Raw genomic sequence first — 19,090 nt, forward strand, 5'->3', positions numbered from 1 at the left:
CGACATGGTTCTTACCTCAGCTGATGGAGTAGGAGACAAAGTCCTTGGAGACTAGGAGAGAAGAGAGAAATTTCAGGTCAGGGCATTATTAACTCTTGACAGTTTTAATTAGAGTTGCTTCCCACAATGAGCCAGAAATGTTATCCCAAAGCCAGCATGTGTTGCTGGATTTATTTCACGTGCATTAGGGCCTGTGGTAAACCAGAAAGTTCCTGGGAGATACAGGTATATATTCTTGACTAAGCAATATGGTTCTCATAAATATATTGTTAATTTAATAAGCATATGATGTCCTAGATGATCAAGTTAGACAAACTGAAATTAGTTTTTTTTTATCAGTATTTTCCGGTTACGCTCACTTGCTACTATAAGTTACAGTTTTGGCTGAAACATAGGGTTTTGCGAACATGGTTGTAAGCTGAATTATAACCAGAGCAATCACTGGAAAAGTTTAGTGAGGATGAGAATGACGGGAAAGGTGTCACTGATGAAAGTGCTCATAGACTGACAGGTTGAATTGAAACTCCTTTGTACAACTCCTTAAGGATAGTTTTTAAAAAGAGTTTGGAAGGACTGTGATAATCAGACACCGGCTATTCTATCCTGCCGCTCATTCTGACCCTATAGACCCCTGGCTTCCATCCTTTCCGAAATACAGGCTTTCTCAAGGCCATCAAGATTTTCGTGAGGCCTCTGATTTCTGTGCTGAGGGGCAGGCCATTTTGTTCCAGGTCAGAACAGCAATGGTGCTCATTTTGAAAGTAGCCAATATTCTGCTAAGCATTTATGATGTGTCAAATACTGCTGTAATCTAAAGACTTCCCTTAACCCTTATATAAAACCTTTAGAGGTAAATCTTGAATTTACAGATATGTAAATGTATAATTCTCCCAAAGTCATTTGGATAGTAAATACTAGAATCTGGTTTTATTTACTTACTTAGAGACAGAGTCTCACTGTATAGCGTAGACTGGCTGTGAACCTGGCGATCCTTCTGCTTTAACTTCTGGAGTGCTGGGATTATAAGCAAGAGCACTACATGCAATTGAATAGGGTCCTAAATGCTAACAATTTCACGTCAAAGCCAAAACTTTTGAGTGTTCAATGTTTTACTGCCTCAAATAGAATCACTTGGAAGCGAGTGTGCATAAATACATACATGTGCATATATATATATACACACACATATACATACATATATACACACACACACATAGACACACATGTGTATATAGTATACACACATACAAACCTATAACCCCATAAAGAAACCTGAGCTTCCTGCCGGTTTTATGATGTGAACATGAGTGACTTCTCACCTACTTGCTCTACGACCATCCTTATGTAATTTGATCCAGAACGTCCCCTTGCCCTTGATCCTCTATGAAACTGTTATCTAATGACAGAACAGCCCAAAGACAAACTCATTGCCTAACGTTGCAGATGCAGTACAACAATCCAACCACTAGGGAGCACTACATGAAAATGAATATCACTATTCTGCCTTATGGACCATTTCAATACAGAGCTATCCTCTTGAACAACACTCAGATTAGAAAATAAACAAATGAAAGAACTATTATATAAGCATCCTATGCATTTAAAAAAGTAAGTATTATATGTATGCTGAGAAAAGCATGCTGTTTTCATGCTTCAAGTGCATCACATGAGGTTACAGGTGCTTGATATCTTGGCTTAACCTTGGCTGAAAGATAGATTAGAATCCAGTACTGTATTGACTGAAATCAGTCTATATAAAAAAGAGGAAGGACTGGAGGTACAAGGTGAATGAATGAATGAAATAAAAAGAAAAAAACTGAGTTGAAGAAGCCAGGGGAAACAGACCTGATCCCCTGAGACTGGAGTAGGAGGTGACAACAGTGAACCCACTACCTGAGATGGGGCAGGAGAATGGGTGGAGGAGCACAGGGGCAGCGGGGCTCTGTTCGACCAGTGATGTCTCCCAACTGAGCGCTATTCAACTAAACACGGACTGGTAACAACAGCAGCAGATGCCTGGCTGAACATCTACGATTCTGACCCTCTGCAAATATGCCTTGCACAAATTAGTTTCTTTAATTCTGACTAAAGTCCTGCAAGGCAGAGTCTGTCATTATCCTGCCTATTTTCTAGATGAGGAAATAAGGATCTGAATGGTTGTTGTCCCTTGGCAAAGTCAAACAAGAAGACAACCTGATTGAACTCAGGTTTGGATGCCTGAACTATTGGCTCATTCCTGTACCTCAGCTCACACCACTGGGCTGTACTGTCACCCTCTTCTCTCTACATTTTCTTCTCTTGTGTGTCAAAATCCTGAAGCTTCTACAGAGTAGGCAACTGACTTATTTTTAGCTCTAAACAGTTCTTATACACAGGACTGAAAAGAAAGTGAATTGTTGAGCAATGTCTCACAGCCACTGCTGGCTGAATTTATTACCTCTCCAAGGCTCTGTCTCTCCTGCTTGTCATCATACCCCGTAGTGTAGAAAGGCTCATAGGTAATAAGATCTGGACGTTCAATATCGTAAATCGCCTTGACCTTGGGAATGGCTGCTAAATCCTTGTAATCCAGGATTTCATTGTCTACTTTTGCCTGGCAAAGTTAAAACAGAGAGAAAAATTACTCTGCAGTCTTGAAGCTCCAACAAACTACTGTCTTTACCGTGTGAATATCTTGAAAATGAAATCAAATGACCCTGCCAAACATACGCTGCTCTTTAGACAGCTCCTCTATACCTTCTATTAACTACATGTATTTTTTTAAATCAAACACTTAGGAAAACATCTCTAGGATTCATAAAAAAGAGAAATGAGTAAACTGTAAGGATATTTCCCTACATATATTACAGAGAACAAAACATCTCAAACAAGTGGTAAAAATTTCCTTCCAGATGACAAAAAGCAAGAACAGCTTATTCAACAAACTATTTAGGTATCTTTGTATGATTTGGAGAATATCCAACCGTGCCAAGTACCCGTGGCTCATGCCTGTAATCATAGCTACTCAGGAGACGGAGATCTGAGGATCAGGGTTCAAAACCAGCCTAGGCAGGAAAGTCTGTGCGACTTTTTTTTGGGGGGGGGGTCTGGTCGTGAGGCCTGAACTCTGGGCCTGAGCGCTGTCCCTCAGCTCTTCAGCTCAAGGCTAGCGCTCTACCTCTTGAGCCACAGCGCCACTTCCGGCTTTTTTCTTTTTGCTTATGTGGTACTGAGGAATCAAACCCAAGGCCTAAGGCATGCAAGGCAAGCACTCTTCCACTGAGCCACCTTCCCAGCCCCAGTTTGTGAGACTTTTATCCCCAATAAACCACCAGAAAACCAGAAGTGGCGCTGTGGCTCAAGTGGTAGAGCGCTAACCTTGAGCTCAAGAGCTGGGGAACAGTGCTCAGGCCGAGTTCAAGCCCCATGAATAACAAAAATAAAAAAGAATACCCAACTACAACATCATAAAATATCTAATTAATTTTTGATAAATGGCATGTGGCAACTATTTTTAAAATCCTGCATCTTATTACTAGATTCTTCCTTCCAGTCATCCATCATTTGATCTAATGAACAGGTATGAATTGAATTAACTGGAAAAAACATGATCAAGAAGACTGATAGATGAAAGTGAAAACTGGATCTTGGAACAGAAATAGAAACCATTTTAATCAGCCTCTGGTTTGAATTATTTATCAGGCTGGCTAGCCCCGTCCCTCTACTTTCCTGGCCAGCACAGGATGCCTGCAGGAGTAGATACTCACATAGATGGTGTGCGCTGGTGAGCCGGGAACGCTGGAACCTGGTCTAGAATAAATACTCTCAGAGGAGGTCCTGGTCGGCTGTGAAATAAACAGAGACCCATCAGCTATCAGACCATGGCTTCAGATTCTAGACTAACCTGACTATGTAAGCTTTAATTAAAAAAAAAAAGAACAAAACAAAACAAAAACTAAGCTACTTTCAAAACGGAGAGATCTGTAACCTTTGTGAGTAAGAGACAATCAATCAGGAAGGGAGTTACATGAAAGCCAGTAGATCTGCCTCGGAGAGTATATTTGGGGGCTTTTCTGGTCACCTCCTTTCCCTTGTCTCTACTGGACTTCTGGCTCCACACTGAGCACATCTCAATAGAGAGACATTTCTCTCATCCCAACGTCTCTCCTTGGTCTCCTCTGGACTACCACTTCCTGTAAGTTTCCTGGGGGGGGGGGGAGGTGGTCATGGGTCTTGAACTCAGGGCCTGGGTGCTGTCCATGAGCTTTTTTGCTCAAGGTTAGTGCTCTACCACACTGAGCCACAGCACTACTTCTGGTTTTCTGTTGGTTGATTAATTGGAGATAAAAAGTCTCATGGACTTTCCAGCCCCGGCTGGCTTCAAACCACAATCCTCAGATCTCAGCCTCCTGAGTAGCTAGGATTGTAGGCTGAAGACCTGGCATGTGGCTACAGTCAGTTTTCAGAGTCAAATCCACTGGTTGCCAAATCTGTTGAGGATCTACACTGACTGCTCTGCCACCTGTGTCTTCAGATTGTCTTGTGCCATTTGGAAAAGGTTCCAGATGTTAGATCCAGGAATGAGTCCTTCTTTTATTGCATTGATCATTTCCCATTGGTTACCTTTTCTTCATTCCAACCATCTAGCCTTGCTATAAAGTTTTATTTTATAGGCCTCTTATCTAAGGCCTGTTATGTTCTTGTTTGCCTATTTCTTTACAGTGTTGTCCTTTGTTCTCTGTCTATATTGGGGTAACTGGGTGTAACACAACATATGGTATAATACATTCTATCGGAGGCTGGTTTGGGAGTCAAATAGCTTGGTTCAAATCTAGGCTCAACTATGTCTGTGATATTCTTTTTTTTTCCTTTTTCTTGAGTTTCAATTTCTCCACTGATAAAATGGGAAGACAGTATTAGCAACAGCTGCTGCTCAGGGTTAAATGAGATAATATATACAAAATGCCAAGCACTTTGTCAGCCATAGGTTAAGTAGTCAATATTCCCTGGACATTTGCCATTAGACTAGATTTCCTGTCCATTAGCCTCCAATAACCCAGGCTGTACTGCCCATGTTTTGATCCTCGAGACCCAATATTCTTTTCCAACGTGAGCTACCAGAGTCTTTCTATGCTTCACACAGCTACTTCACCTTGGAACTCAGGTGTGTCTGGGCATTTATCATGGCCCATGTATAGCATCCTTATGGAGATGGAGGACTCTTCGAAGGGAGTCTGAATCCTCTCACACACAGAGACTCCCTGTGATCTGCCAGCTTCAATCATTAATGTCCCTTCCCTGGTGGACGGCAATGACCTTGCATAGATCTGTCTTATCTGCCAAGACAGTTCTGGGTCAGATGCTTCTTGCTCAAGGCTTAAAGAATCCACAAGGATCATTGCTTTTTGCTCCTGTCCCTAACGGCTCTTGGAGTGCATTTGCTCAACCAGTGGTGAGCGAGACTCTCTCTCTCTCCCTGCCCTTGTCCTTTTCTCCCTCTCCCTTTTCCTCCCTCCTCACCCCTTTCTCTTTTTCTTGTGCTAGTCCTAAGGATTGAACTGTGGGCCTGGGTGATGTCCCTGTGCTTTTGTGCTCAAGTCTAGTGCTCTACCACTTGAGCCACAGCTCACCTGGCTTTTTAGTGGTTCATTTGAGATAAGAGGCTCATGGACTTTCTTGCCCAGGCTTGCTTCAAACTGCCATCTTTTTTTTTTTGTCGGTCGTGGGTCTCGAACTCTGGGCCTGGGCGCTGTCCCTACGCTCTTCAGCTCAAGGCAAGCGCTCTACCGCTTGAGCCACAGTGCCACTTCTGGTTTTCTAGTGGTTTATTGGAGATAAGAATCTCACGGACTTTCCTGCCCGGGCTGGCTTTGAACCACGATCCTCAGATCTCAGCCTCCTGAGTAGCTCGGATTATAGGCGTGAGTCACTGGCACCCAGCTCAAACTGCTATCTTTAGTAGCTAAGATCTTGAGTAGCTAGGATTATGGGTGAGAGATACCAGTAGCACTCAGCTAATTCTCTCCTTTATGAAGATATTTAAATTTCAAAACTGGAATGGTTAACCTTGGAGTTTTAATCCTAAGTGGTTGGAATTTTACATTTAATGTGAACTGTCTAAAATCCTAAACAGGTTGGATTTAAAAAAAAAGTATTTGTTGTAAAAGTAACTCCTTTAATTCTTCTAGCTCTGACTTTCCCTGCCCACTAGAATAGATGACTTCCTGTTCTGACTGAGGCATCTTTTGGAGGCACAGTTATCCTCCAACACACAGCACAAACCCGCCCAGTGAAACTCATCTTAACCCTGCAGCTCGGGCTTCCTGTCTGTCTTGTTTACTAATCCCATTGATAGTTTCTTCTTTATTTTTACTGTAACTCTAGTATCCCTTCATCATGCTGCAAGAAAATGTTGCAGAAAAGTCACATTTCCATCTGTGATCTTTACGTGCAATTATTAAACCTAAGTTACCCTTTCAACCCGTTGAGACAGCCAAGGTAGTCACAGTGACCTCGTCAATACGGATTGAGGTCATGAACACAACAGGTCATCAGCCTTTGTTTGGGGAGTTCTTTACAAGAATATGCTGAGCAAAATTACCCTCTTGTCTATATTATGGAAAATGGGTACAGATGACTTCAACATCCTGCTGACATGCCCCCCTTTGTGCTCCAGAGAAATGGAAACAGCAAAGTCTAAAAACTTCCAAAAGTAAATGTGATTCACTTCACTTCCTTTTAAGGACCTTTTATTATAGGCAAACACAAACAAAAGCAAAAACACCCAACTGAAAAAGTACAACGGGAACACTTCCGCTACTTCTTTGGATGCTAGCTGTGGCAACAGCAATGCCAGCCAAGGTGCCATGGGGTAGGACGGAGAGAATGAGGCAGATGAAGAGAGGCTCACATATGCTGAGACCTCACCAAGCATTTTGCCAATAAGATTAGGCAAATAGCTAATCCTTCTTCTGCTAACAGGAAGAAGAAAGCCACTTGGAGCTGTCGGCAGCCTCTCCTGAGGAAGGAGCCCTCGGCTCCCTGTATTTCCCCAGCGCACCTTCCCACAGCCACTTTTGATGTCAGTATGATATTTTTTTCCATCAAAAACAAAATAAAAAAAGATGGCCCTCCATGGAATACTAGCAGTTCACTTCAATGAGAGAGAGAGTGTGTGTGAGAGAGAGAGAGCAAGAGCGAGACAGAAAAATGACATTTCATGACGTTTGTCACTAGATGCTTGGAAAAACACATCTATTGGTTTTCAATCACTCTTTTAAAAGCCCTCTAACGCTCTTTCAGTTCATTTGTGCCCCTAACCTTTGGGTTTATCTACCTGCCCTACTATTCTAGTCACAGAAGCAAGATTAATTGGAAAGATCTTCTGATGTGTGCACCCCCAGCTCACATTCGTCTTTAAATATAGACTCTTCAAAGAACTTACCAGACCTTTGGCTGTTCATTAAGTGGAGAAACAGCTCCAAGTACATTCAGGTATGGAGCACTGCACATGGGGCCCTTGGGAGAGAGCTGGAGGGCTCTGCTGCCCCGAGCTCCCTCCTCCACCCCTCCCCCACTCAGTAGGCGCAAGGATGCAACAACTACTCCTCTACTTCCATTCATCCAAAGCCATGCTCGACACAGGTGAGGCAAAACTATAGGCCACAGACAACCAGATCCGATTGATCTTAGGAACAGCTGAAGGAAAAGGACAGGCACAAGGTGGGTGACACCTGCTACTAAGCGCTGTGGATGCTGACAGTACCTGCCTTGGGTTTTTTCTGGAGTTTACCAGACAAGGTGGTGGTAACAGCTGCAGAAGAAGGAATAACTTTTAAAGTCTGCACACATTCAAGGTAAGTACGAAGTGGCGTTACCACTCCTTTATAAAAACTTTAAAAAAAGAATCTGTGTTTGGAATGAAGAACAGGAGACCCCTCTGTGACACATCCTTTGTCTGCAGGTAGTTACACAAATAGTTCCGGCCCTGGCTCTGGTTGAAAAGTCTCAGTCTTCCCCGTATAAATCTAGCCCCCTCTACATCTGACGGCCTCCCGAACTTAAGGAGACCATCTCCAGAAAGAAGGCAGTGTGTACCACAGTTCCAAACCTAATGGCACTTGTTTGCTACGTGATGGACTTAGAGGAGCATATATTATCACTGGTGAATGTTAGTTCCAAAAGAGAAAACACTCATGCTCATTTTGTAAGTCAGCCAATTCATGCCTTAGCCTCAAAGTTTAACAGGAAAAAAAAAAACACCTCTTTTTTTAGAATGGAAGCAAGTGGCCCACTCCTGAGTATAACAAACTTGGTCCTGGGAATTCCATGTGCTTGGGTCTACAATGAATGAATCATGCTCAGTACTGAGTTTCACCTATTAGACAAAAATCTTTGCTATTCACATAAACCTCTTCCAGGAGTGAAACCAGATTATGTTTTGCTTATGTAACTCTATTTTTATCTTCTTCTTTGACCTGTAGTTCAGGGGAAAGAAGGTAATGACTTTATTCTTTTTTTTTTTTTTTTGTAGTACTCGGGTTTGAACTCAAGGTCTCTTGCTTACTAGGCAAGTGCTCTACCACTTGAGCCACAACTCTAGCCTTTTTTGCTTTAGTTCTTCAGATGTTTCCTGCACTTGCCCAGGCTCCTGCATAGATCAAATTACACATTACTCACCATACTTTTTGTTGTCGTTGTTGAGAAGAGGGTCTCACTAACTTTTATTTTTGCCTTAGTTGGCCTTGAGACATGATCCTCCCTCCTATCCTCTTCCTCTGGAGTAGCTGGGATTACAGATGGAAGCTACTGAAGCCAATTTCTGAATACATAATCAAATGACTTCTAGTCCACAAAATTTAATGTTTTTTTTCCCCTCCACAACACTTATAAGGACTTATTTCCGGAGCACAGAGAATGACTGTGCCTGCCAGGAGAGGTGTGAGTTCACCTAGTCCCCGAAGGTGCCCAGACAAACTCTATAGGATGCGAATGGTCAGAGCACTTGACGGATGAAAGCACCTGAGACTCCAGAACTCCATGGGTTTGGAGTCTGCGTGTCCCTTCAGAGACGGGGTGAGCCATCCCCCTCCCTCATCTCCACTGGGGAAGGGCGACCTTGACACACGGCACAATTCCTCTGCCAGGACCCAAGCTGTTTACAGCTCTCTGTGAGGGGCTAAAGTTGACTTCATTGATAATTATGGCTGGATAATGGGAATCAGATGTCCCTTTTGAACAGGCGAGGAAGAGAGAAGTTATTAAAAACAGATTCTCCCTCCCTTCCCTCCTTCCTCCAAGTTTATTAAATTTGAGGGTCTGAAGTAAACAACAACCAAAACAAAATCACACTTGATGATGGTACTTTTCTCTAAGTCATAACAACGTATTACTTGGCTAGAGCCTGGGAGTGACATATGACACTAATGGGGTTCAGAATGTACCACTGGAAAGTAAGACTATTGAAAAAGCCAAGTCGATCGTGCAAGCCAAGTAGAAGCAGCATCCTTAGAAAGAGGAACCACGTTAGCTGCTCCTTGTGTGTATGAGACTTCCATTTTGTCTCTGTGAGGTTGTGGGAGTTTTGCTGCTAGGGCTGAGCTTTAAAACAGAATGAAGACCCTATACCATCCAAGCTGGAGTGTCACCCAGCACCTGTGCAGTGCCCTCCAGAGAGACCTGGACTTAGAGCCCCCTGAGGTAGCCCTCTTGTGGCTTATTACCTATGCTGTCCTGGTCATGCTACTCATTTGCGTGATTTTATTCTACAGATGAATTAACTCCAGGGCTAACCTGTATAAGGGTTCTTTCCTCTCTAAAATTCCGTACTTCTTTTTTTTTCTAGTTCTGGGGATTAAACCCAGGACCTTGCATATGTTAGGCAAATGCTCTACCACTGAGTTCCACTCTCAGCCCTTGTACTTCTATGTTCAGATCACTTAAAGAAAGACGTAAATGTAGAAATAGATAGAAACCTGAACCGGTCTCAACCCTAGCACGGTCCTGGCAGGCTCAGAAAGAAGATGAGGCAGAGAACAGATAGCATGGGCTTTGTCTGGGCCATCATTGGACAGCTTGGGGAATGCTGCTTGCCTGTTCCTGGGGTGTCACTGAGTCCCTGTCCTGCTCTTGGAAGGCACCCTGGGAAGTCAGTCTGTTCTCCTCCTCTTACTTCATCAGCGGCCCCTGACGAGGGCCTCAGCGACAGTTAAGGCTCTTTCTGGTGATGTAGGTTTTTCCATTCACTGCCCCTCTGGTGGCAGAGTGGAAAAGAAGATGACTTGTGGCTTCCAGTCTGAGCTCTTCTGCCTACTGGTGGGAGGCTCTGGGGAGGTTTCCTAGCTGTGATGGCCATAGCTTCCGTCTCCCCATCAGGAAAATGGGAGGAAGATGAACTGCCTCACAGGAACTGCTAGCAGAACACAGGGAAATCCTGGCCTCCCCAAGGTGGCACCTGCTTTCCTTCTCTCGTCCTCTCTCCAGCCAAACCACTCTTTCCCCAGCTCCAAGCTGGGGAAATCACACCCACCCCTTCTCCTCCTCTACACATGTTCAAATCCCAACCACTCTTTCAAACTCAACCCTAACACTGCTTTTCTTGCAAGAAGTGATCCTGAGACCTTCCTTTCTCTCCCCACACATTCCAAAGGACACAATCTATATGACCTGTCATATACTCCTGTGACATTGTATCATTCTTTATCTGTCCTTTCTTCCTCTACAAGTGTGCCCAGTCCAGCATCACCCTTGGGAGCGCGGCAAACAACATCTGTTAAGGAACCGATGTGATGTGGGAACACAGGACCAAATGGCAGCTTCCCACATGCTGGCTTTAATCAAGTCAATGCGTTCAGCCATTGCTCTGAAGGAAAACATCAATCAGAGGAAAAAAAGCAGCTTGAGTCAGAGGGTGAGGGGTGCTGGTGGGGTGAGGAAAGCGTCTGTGGGAGCTGGAGAAGTTACACAGAGAAAAGCAGCCAGGGGAGGGTGGGGGGAGGGATGAAGCCACGGAAGCTTGCGCCCAGGACAGGGGCTCTGAGCCTCGGCCGGGACACAGCGCCAACCTGCAGACACGGGGACCGTCCTGTGCGGCGAATCAGACTTTTGGGATAAAAGAAATCGGATGAGGAGCGATGAATGTTTGGTGGCTGTCATGAAACATGAGAGAAGCAAAGAATAAACAACAACAACTAAAAAAAAAATCCTTATTCAGAAATGAAATACTCTAACAAATAGGACATTTGAGGGGAAAATGAATTTGAGAGCAAACAAGTAAGTGATATTCCTTTAGCTGACATCCATGTGCCATTTTGGAATGCCAGTGTGGGGACCATGTTAAAAGTCTTCAGATTATAGTATATTTAACGATGCCCCAAGTCCCATGACAACCTTTTCTTCTGACTCAACATGTTTCTTGTATACGGAATAAGAAACCAGTGGAGCCAAGTGAGAGGCGTGCTTATGGATTTGTTGTGAGAAACGCCCCTTGAGTTCTTAAGTATCAAGAATGTGGATTACTCAGTGGGGTCGCTGAGAGATTCTTAAAACATTTTCATTTTGCTATGGAAACTGCCGTCATGTGACAAGCAACGAAAGGCAAAAGATGTGCGACATGCAGACACACCCTGAAGAGAGATTTCTTCTTCCACTCAAAGCTTATGCCCCTGTAAACCCTGCTGGCATCGATCTCTTTGCTCTGAGGTTCAGCCTATTCTTTGCTACAGGGCTTCTGGAAGACAGAGAGCCCAGGACTCAGCTTTCTCCCCTAGTCATATACAGCAGTAGGAGAAGAGCTCTGGAATTATTTGGAAGACTTACAAAAGGAACATAACAAGAACTCCTCTTCACCAGAATAAGTGAAATATTTCTCTAGTTGTTTTCACAAGCTTCTCCAGAGAGTTCCATTAAGACGCGATTGAGAGTGTTAATTCTTCTTTTCTCTTTTGAAAATCACTCAAGAAACATAATCCACAAACCGTCATAGCTAGCTGGGTAGAGAAAAGATGCACCTCCCTTTCATTCTGGCCTCATTAGCATCCTTTCTTTGTCCCCCCCCAAAAGTTTCATTGGAGGATGAAGTAAAAAAGTGATTATTCAAAAATTTATTTTTGAATTATTTTTTATTTGAACTTATTTTTGATTATTCAAAAATTTTCTATCTGGGTGGCTTCTCAGCAGTGGCCACAAGCTATAAGGTAGGCTTTACAATTTTTAGTACAAAAGTGCCAAGAAGTAGTTTCTTCAATGTCCCCATATTTTATAAAGATAATCAACTGCTCAAGTATCCATGATTTGGCAAAATTCCCAGAGTCTCTAGCCCGTCTGGTGGCTGGACTTGGAAGGCATTCGTGTATACCCTCAAGTATATGTCAGACAGAGATCAAAACATCCCAAGATAGGTGGACAAATTGCTCCTTTGTCATTTCCCATCTTTGCTTGATAATTCTGGGCTAAAGAATTTCTTTCTTCTCCTGAAATCCTGCTCATAAAAACTAAGAGAATTCTAAGAGAACTTCTTTTGTGTAGGTCGCAGGCAAGGAACAAGTTTCTAAAATATCCAAATGGTAAGGTGTCTACCTCTCCACATCTAAATCATGGATATAGTCGAAGGGGGTGGGCAGCTCCCTTGCATGCATGCGTTTCAATGAAGAAAATAAGGAAACGACACTTGGAAATAACAGCTGTGTTTCGTGAGGTGGCTGGTAAAGGCACCTGAACATCTGATCATCCTTTCTCTGAAGGCAAGCCATCCCTCCATGAAACTGAACAGGCTATGGTGCTGTCAGACTCTTTCTCATGGAGACCGCTAGTGGAATGAAGTTGAACTCCAGGTTTTCCTTGGGTACCACTAAGTTAGCTACGCAGAGGGACTGGAATTAAGTCTGATTATCACTCTGGGAAAAAAGTCCCTAGCCCAGGTAAAATACTGGGGTTGCCCCTTGGAGACATTTTTGAACATTGACCAAGGGACATGTAAGATGAATCATTGTTTTTCCCTAAGGTTGTATCTGACTAACAACTATTTTTTTGGAACTAGAGGCCACTCTGGTAAATTGGATTTGAGAGGCCAATCCAATATCCCAAGAACTGAGTGCTAAATGCAGAGTTGGGGTTGGAGTTGGTGCATCATGGACAAAATCCAGAAACCTCTAGCACGGATGTCTCCAGACGTTGCTTGATGATCATTTGTTCCCCATCTGTATAGACTTTTCCCATTATTGCTTTCCTAAGAAGCTGACCAGTAAGGCAAGGCTTACTTTGTCTAACACAACTATTTGGAACAAACCCCACAATGACCAATTCAAGGTAGGAAAAAAAATCTCTTTGCTGGCCAAATGATCTTGGTACTTGGTTTGGTATCAGGAGAGAAAAGAAAGGCAGTAGAAGGTAATTTCACCCAAAGCCTAGTTCTGATAATTAGTGACTATTAAGTTTATGGGCTCAAATGCCATTGGCATCATGGTTCTGATGGTTTTCTTACCCGCAGTTTTTCCTCTGTCTTGGTAGACTGTTTACAGTCGGGATGCCAAACAGTGGAACCTAGAAAAGACAAATTCACTGTTCAAAAGTAGAGCAAGCGAAAAGAAGCCATAGGCCTATTCAACAGATTTCCCAGAGTGGCTCACATTCCTCTCTCTCCATGGTGGGAAAGAGTCAGAGCATCATGACACTGAAATCAAATACCTTCCCACTACAGGTGAGTTTTCATTGTCCAGCCTGAGCTTGTTCTTTGAAGAGAAAAATTCTGCATCACAGAGATCACTAACTAACTAAAACAAAAGTATTTTAATGGAAGAGATAGTTAAGTCCAGACCGAGTCTTTTTTCCCTTCTTTTTAAAGCCATATTATTATCCTTTAAAAACAATGTCTAAGTGCTTATTACAATCTACGTTAATGTTAGGGACAAAAGTCAACTTTCTATAACGTCAAAACAACCAAGCAATTTAGTTGTCATAAATCTAGAACCCAAACTCAATTTCTCAGTGACCCAGTTCTCTAGCAGCTCACAAATGGGAACTCAAAATAATTGGTAGAAAGATTAAAGCCTCATTATAAACCTTTTAATTAACTAAAAGAAATCTTGGCTTTTAAACTAGAAAAAGTAAGTATTTCTGTGAGTTCCTGTTCCTGGGTCAACAGTCACTCTCTCTTGGACTATGAGACATTTTGATGTACTTTGGTACCAGCATCACAGAATTAAGCAAAACAACCTCAATAGAAAGCTCTTAAGAATCCAATACCTTCTTTATGATTTTGAAAGACCACATGTGTAATATATGTTATCTGTATGGCTGCAGGGAGAACTAGTTGGTAAGTATTGTGCTCACATACAGGTTTGTACAGATGTGGGGAGAGGCAGAGAACCCAAAGGAATGAACGCTTAGAGCCTCAGCTAGCATGAGTTACTACTGGTCTAAATACAGCAGAAGCAGAAGCAGAAGCATTAGGCTTTCAATATGTCAGGATTTAGCCCTTATCTCTTTAAGCAGCAACCTGTGTGTAGTGGAAAAATTACCACATTAACTATTTGTTTATACTAATAAACTAAAATACTATCACATTTATAACAAGGAATATGTATATATATATATATATATATATATATATATATTCCATCATTTCTATCTTGTTTCACACAGATTCAAAAAAAAAAAAAGCAAATCAAAACCAGACATACCTACAGGCCCCTTCAGCCCTAACTCAAAGGCTGACTACAAAGCACAGGAAATCTCTTAATGTGGATAGTGAAGGGGTCAGGTCCAGGCCAGAAGCATTTGCTGGAAGGTGCTATGGAACAGGAGGCACTGGCCAGAGCACGGGGTCTGTGCACAGTCAACCTTGTCATCGGAAGCTCAGACCCTCCAAACAAGTGAAGGCACTAGGAGACGGAGGTGTCCAGTTCTGAAAGAGGTGCAGAACCATCCCATGCCCCTGAACAAAGCCCATCTTATGAAGTACTGTGTGCATGGCTCGAAACCCCTCTGAGTCTCTAAGTGTTCATTCCTTTGGGTTCTCTGCCTCTCCTCACATCTGTACAAACCCATATATGAGCACAGTACTTACCAACTAGCTCTCCCTGCAATCATATAGATTAACAGCTTCCAGAACCAATGTGAATGCTGAAAATCTCCGCTCCTGCTTGATACAAGGCGATGTGCACTCGGATGCCTGCTTTGTGAGTGCTGCAGCAGACATGAAAGTCTACGAGCAGCTCTGGAGGCCACAGGAACAATCAATCTGGGGTGTCACTGATCAAGATGCATTGTACTCAAAATTGATAGGTTGAATTGAAATTCCTTTGTACAGCTATTTAAAGATATATTAAAAAATATATCTTTAAAAAAATCTGCTTTGGGTAGAAAAATTCTAAGTGATACCTATTGCCACTGCCAAGGGATAGCCTGTCCTAGGGAAAAATGTATCCTCCGAAGTCCTCATGAGACCACCAAGACAAGCCATTTGTCTTTCTGGGGCTCTTCAATGTTTAGTGATGAGTCTCCTCACAGTCTTATAGTGATTAAGCTAAAGCTAAAAGGACCTTGGCTACCACTTAACTCATCCACATTTTCAAAGAAGTGAGCAGCCAAGGCTGCTTCTATAGACTTTTCTTAGTTGCGCATGCACGCGCGCGTGCGCGCACACACACACACACACACACACACACAAATTGATGTCAAAGCAAACCCTTCATTAAAATTACACAGTGTGTTGTGGAAAGAGAAATGACATGCAAAGGAATGAGACCCAGTAATTAATTACCAGAACCCAATGATCAACCGATCAACCATTCTCACAGTCCTTGATGGCTCTACGATAAACCTTTGTCTAATTAGTGACTCTTTTCCCCAACTAAAAATAGTCAAAACGCTTGCACAGATGGTGCCATTTAGCCTAAAAGAGAATCCACTATCTAAAGCTTCCTGGGGGAAGTTCTGGAATTTTAGAGGAGATAAAGGCTCATTATGGTTTTATGTGAGGAACATTCCTCAAAATTATTTTCAATAAGGAAAAATCAAATGTCTCCCTGGAACGGACTTCACTGTCACCAGAAACTTCTTCATTTGTGTTTTAGAGATTTGGGTGTGGTCCCTCTCATTCTCTGTCTCAGTAGAAAGTATGTCATCTTAGTGGGATGAAATCTTAGTGTGTGATGCAACTCCTCACACATAAAACCTTATTTTTTTTGCAACCCCAGAGAAGGGCAAGCTTACAGACTTTTAGATAATACTGCTCAAAGGCTTGTAAAGGGGAGGGAGGGGGGACAATCTAAAGTAGCCATCAAATCAGCAAGGCTTTTAGAAGTGTTTTCTTTCTTTTGATCTTTGATTTCCCAAACACGTTTCTGGGGAGAGTTGGAGAGGAGGAATTGCTGGGCTTCATTCCCAACGCCTCTTCCCTGCCCTGCACCCTCAAGCCCAGCATCCAACTTCACATGTTATCCATCCTTTCCAAGCAAGCAACACAATTCAGTCTTTCATTAACAGCTCAGGGGCTCCACGCCAGTGTGTCAATTGCTTGGCTGATGAATGTGGATGTGAGATAATTTTTGGCCACTTTCATGTTGGATTTGGGTAGCCTTGCAGCTAATAAAACACCCGCCACCTCCTCTCAAAACAATCTGACAAACATTGCAATGTTTTTCTTTTTCCCCAACTGGTGAAAACCTCACTGCACACTTGAGAGTCTCACCTTGAAGATACATTTCCTCTCCTTCTGTGAACATCTGGTTGCATCTGCTGCATCGTGCACAGCTGGGGTGATAATGCTTGTCACCTGCCTGTGAAAGAAAAGGGGACATTTAGTCTAGTCCTTGTCGCGCCTCCCAGATTTTTTTTCCTGGACTAGGGGATTCTGAAAAGATGATACCAAGAAAGGAAAAATAATCATGCGGTGGACCAAACTTCCCATACAATCCAAATCAAAGTCAACCTCCCTGGAATGGGAGGGGCACAAAGACTTGCTGTTCACGCCCAATGTGATGAGGCTGCTGGGTGTCTCGGCAGTTCTGACTTCCACTACTAGTTAACCTGGGCTTTCCTGGATGGCTGCCTGCTATATACTTTGCAAGCCTGAGATGGGTCTGTCCCCAAGAATCCACCTTAAGACAGTAGCATCTGGATTTATGTTGCATTCTACACTAAACCAATAAAGATGAATGATCCCTGCATTTAATGTCTTGCTTTCTTGGTTAAACAATCAGAAAATAAAATCTAACCAACCTATATTAAGGCAAGAAAACCCCGTAGTAAAGTTTGAATTGAATCCAGGGCTTCACTCTCTAATTTGGCTTTTTTGCTCATTTCCTAGATTTGTTTTCTTAGGCTGCATTCAAATGAAGGCCTTCAGATCTCCACCTCCTGGGTAGCTAGGATTATAGGTATGAGCCACTGGCACCCGGTTCATTACAGCTTTTATATCAGAAGAAATTCACATCCTCCCCTCCCTTTTTCTTTCTCACTCTCTGGCAGTACTGGGGTTTAAATTAGCTAGGTAGATGCTCTACTATTTGAGCCAGGCTACCAGCTCGAAAATCTCTCCTATACTACTTACAACATTTTTTTAACCAATGTCTTTTATTAAGTTTTCTTAAGGAGGCATTTTATTGAGGTGGTGTTGCATTATTCTCTGGCATCTCACATTCCTAAATATGACAGATGCCACCACAGCAGGTGTTGACTTCCCCAAAGCAAAGTGTCACTGGACACAGGGATAATTTTCTAGACAAGTGCCATATCACATTAGTCAACGCAAGCTTAACAAAAGCAAAAGCTTTTCCTTCAGAACTTACTAAAAAATAAAATCATCACCAACTAAAAATAATCAAATGTACTCTGCAATGAAATCAACTTTGCCAGTCTAGTGTGACAATATTTCTTTTGCACTAATGGCATGCAAGGGTAGTGCTGAGAAAAAGTTCAAAGCAGCTGCTTCCTGCTCCTGTACCCCTGTGAAACCACAACGGGAAGTCAGGTCTGGTCATGGTTCCTTTCTCACACTCTCTGTAGAAACTACAAAAGCTCCTTAACCACCAGAGCATTACATGGTGCTCAGCCTAGTTACTTAAATGAAACAATATCTTTTCAAGGGGATCTGCCAGAAATTTTGATTCATTATGGGCTTGTACTTATCTGCTACTTTTTTACTTATCTCCTAAAGTTATTTTTTCTTTGTGATGTTGGTGTAAGAGTTTGAATGGTAAGAGAAGTATAGAAAAATATCAGTAGCTTCTGCCCACAAACATCTAGGCCTAAATGTGAGTTTTAAAAACAGAAGACAATTTTACTAATTCTCAAGCAGGCTGGCTTCACTAGGATGTCACTGCTGCCTTCCCAGGTAGACAGTCTCTGGTTTCTGAAGGTTAATATAAATGAAAGGAATCTGGTGTGGCTTGGGGGGGGGGGGGGAGCACACCCTCAGTGAACTAGAAATGGAAAGAAATTTCTTCAAGCTGCTGCTAAAGTATACTCACTGTATTTAGTTTGAAACATTAGAGGTGTCTGGGTGACAGCCAATGTGATAAGTCAAGAAAAACAATTACAAAGATCACCAATAAAAGGGTTCAAGTCAAGTGGTTACATAAGACATTGACCTAAAACCCCCACGGTTTATCATTCTTTAGTAATGAAAAATTAAATAAAGGTAATGAGACAATAGGGCCCAAATGATAATAATAACTAGTAAACTTCCTTCCTACTGCCAGAACTATATAAAGAAAATTATAGAACTCAGCTGATGGATATTAAATAGCAATAGGCAGTATTTCTGGATGGAGAAATTAAATATTGTAAAGAAATATTAATTTATCTAAAATCTATTAATGCAATACATCTCCAATCATCTCCTTGTATAGACCTTGAAGACTGTAAGTTAAGTTCAAAAAGAAGAAAACAAAAGCATCAAAATGCAAAGGTATTTTTTCACAAAGAGAGCAGTAATGAGAGGGAACTTTCCCCTTCTAATATAAAATTTATTCTAGGACTAAAATAATTAAAGTATGCCAACACCACTATAAGAGTAAAAAAATAATAAATCAATGGAGAAGAGAGGAACCAGATGTACAGGCAAATATGCAGAATTTAGTTGACCCTAAGGGTAATATTTCAAATGAAA

General features: G+C 42.3%; 1 protein-coding gene across 5 annotated transcripts in view; it reads right to left on the reverse strand.

The window, feature by feature from the left end:
- The window catches only part of Ablim1 (actin binding LIM protein 1), a 255,586-nt gene that overhangs the window by 31,166 nt on the left and 205,330 nt on the right, over window positions 1-19,090 (reverse strand). For all 5 annotated transcript variants that reach the window (XM_013017713.1, XM_013017716.1, XM_013017714.1 and 2 more), the window contains exons 7-11: window positions 16,670-16,757; window positions 13,460-13,518; window positions 3,747-3,824; window positions 2,438-2,593; window positions 16-51 (exon numbers count right to left, since the gene is read on the reverse strand). In XM_013017713.1, the coding sequence (XP_012873167.1) occupies window positions 16-51; window positions 2,438-2,593; window positions 3,747-3,824; window positions 13,460-13,518; window positions 16,670-16,757 (417 nt within the window). The remainder of the gene's footprint in view (window positions 1-15; window positions 52-2,437; window positions 2,594-3,746; window positions 3,825-13,459; window positions 13,519-16,669; window positions 16,758-19,090) is intronic.

The sequence above is a fragment of the Dipodomys ordii genome, unplaced genomic scaffold (genome assembly GCF_000151885.1).
Source record: "Dipodomys ordii isolate 6190 unplaced genomic scaffold, Dord_2.0 Scaffold36, whole genome shotgun sequence".
Classification (NCBI taxonomy): Eukaryota; Metazoa; Chordata; class Mammalia; order Rodentia; family Heteromyidae; genus Dipodomys; species Dipodomys ordii.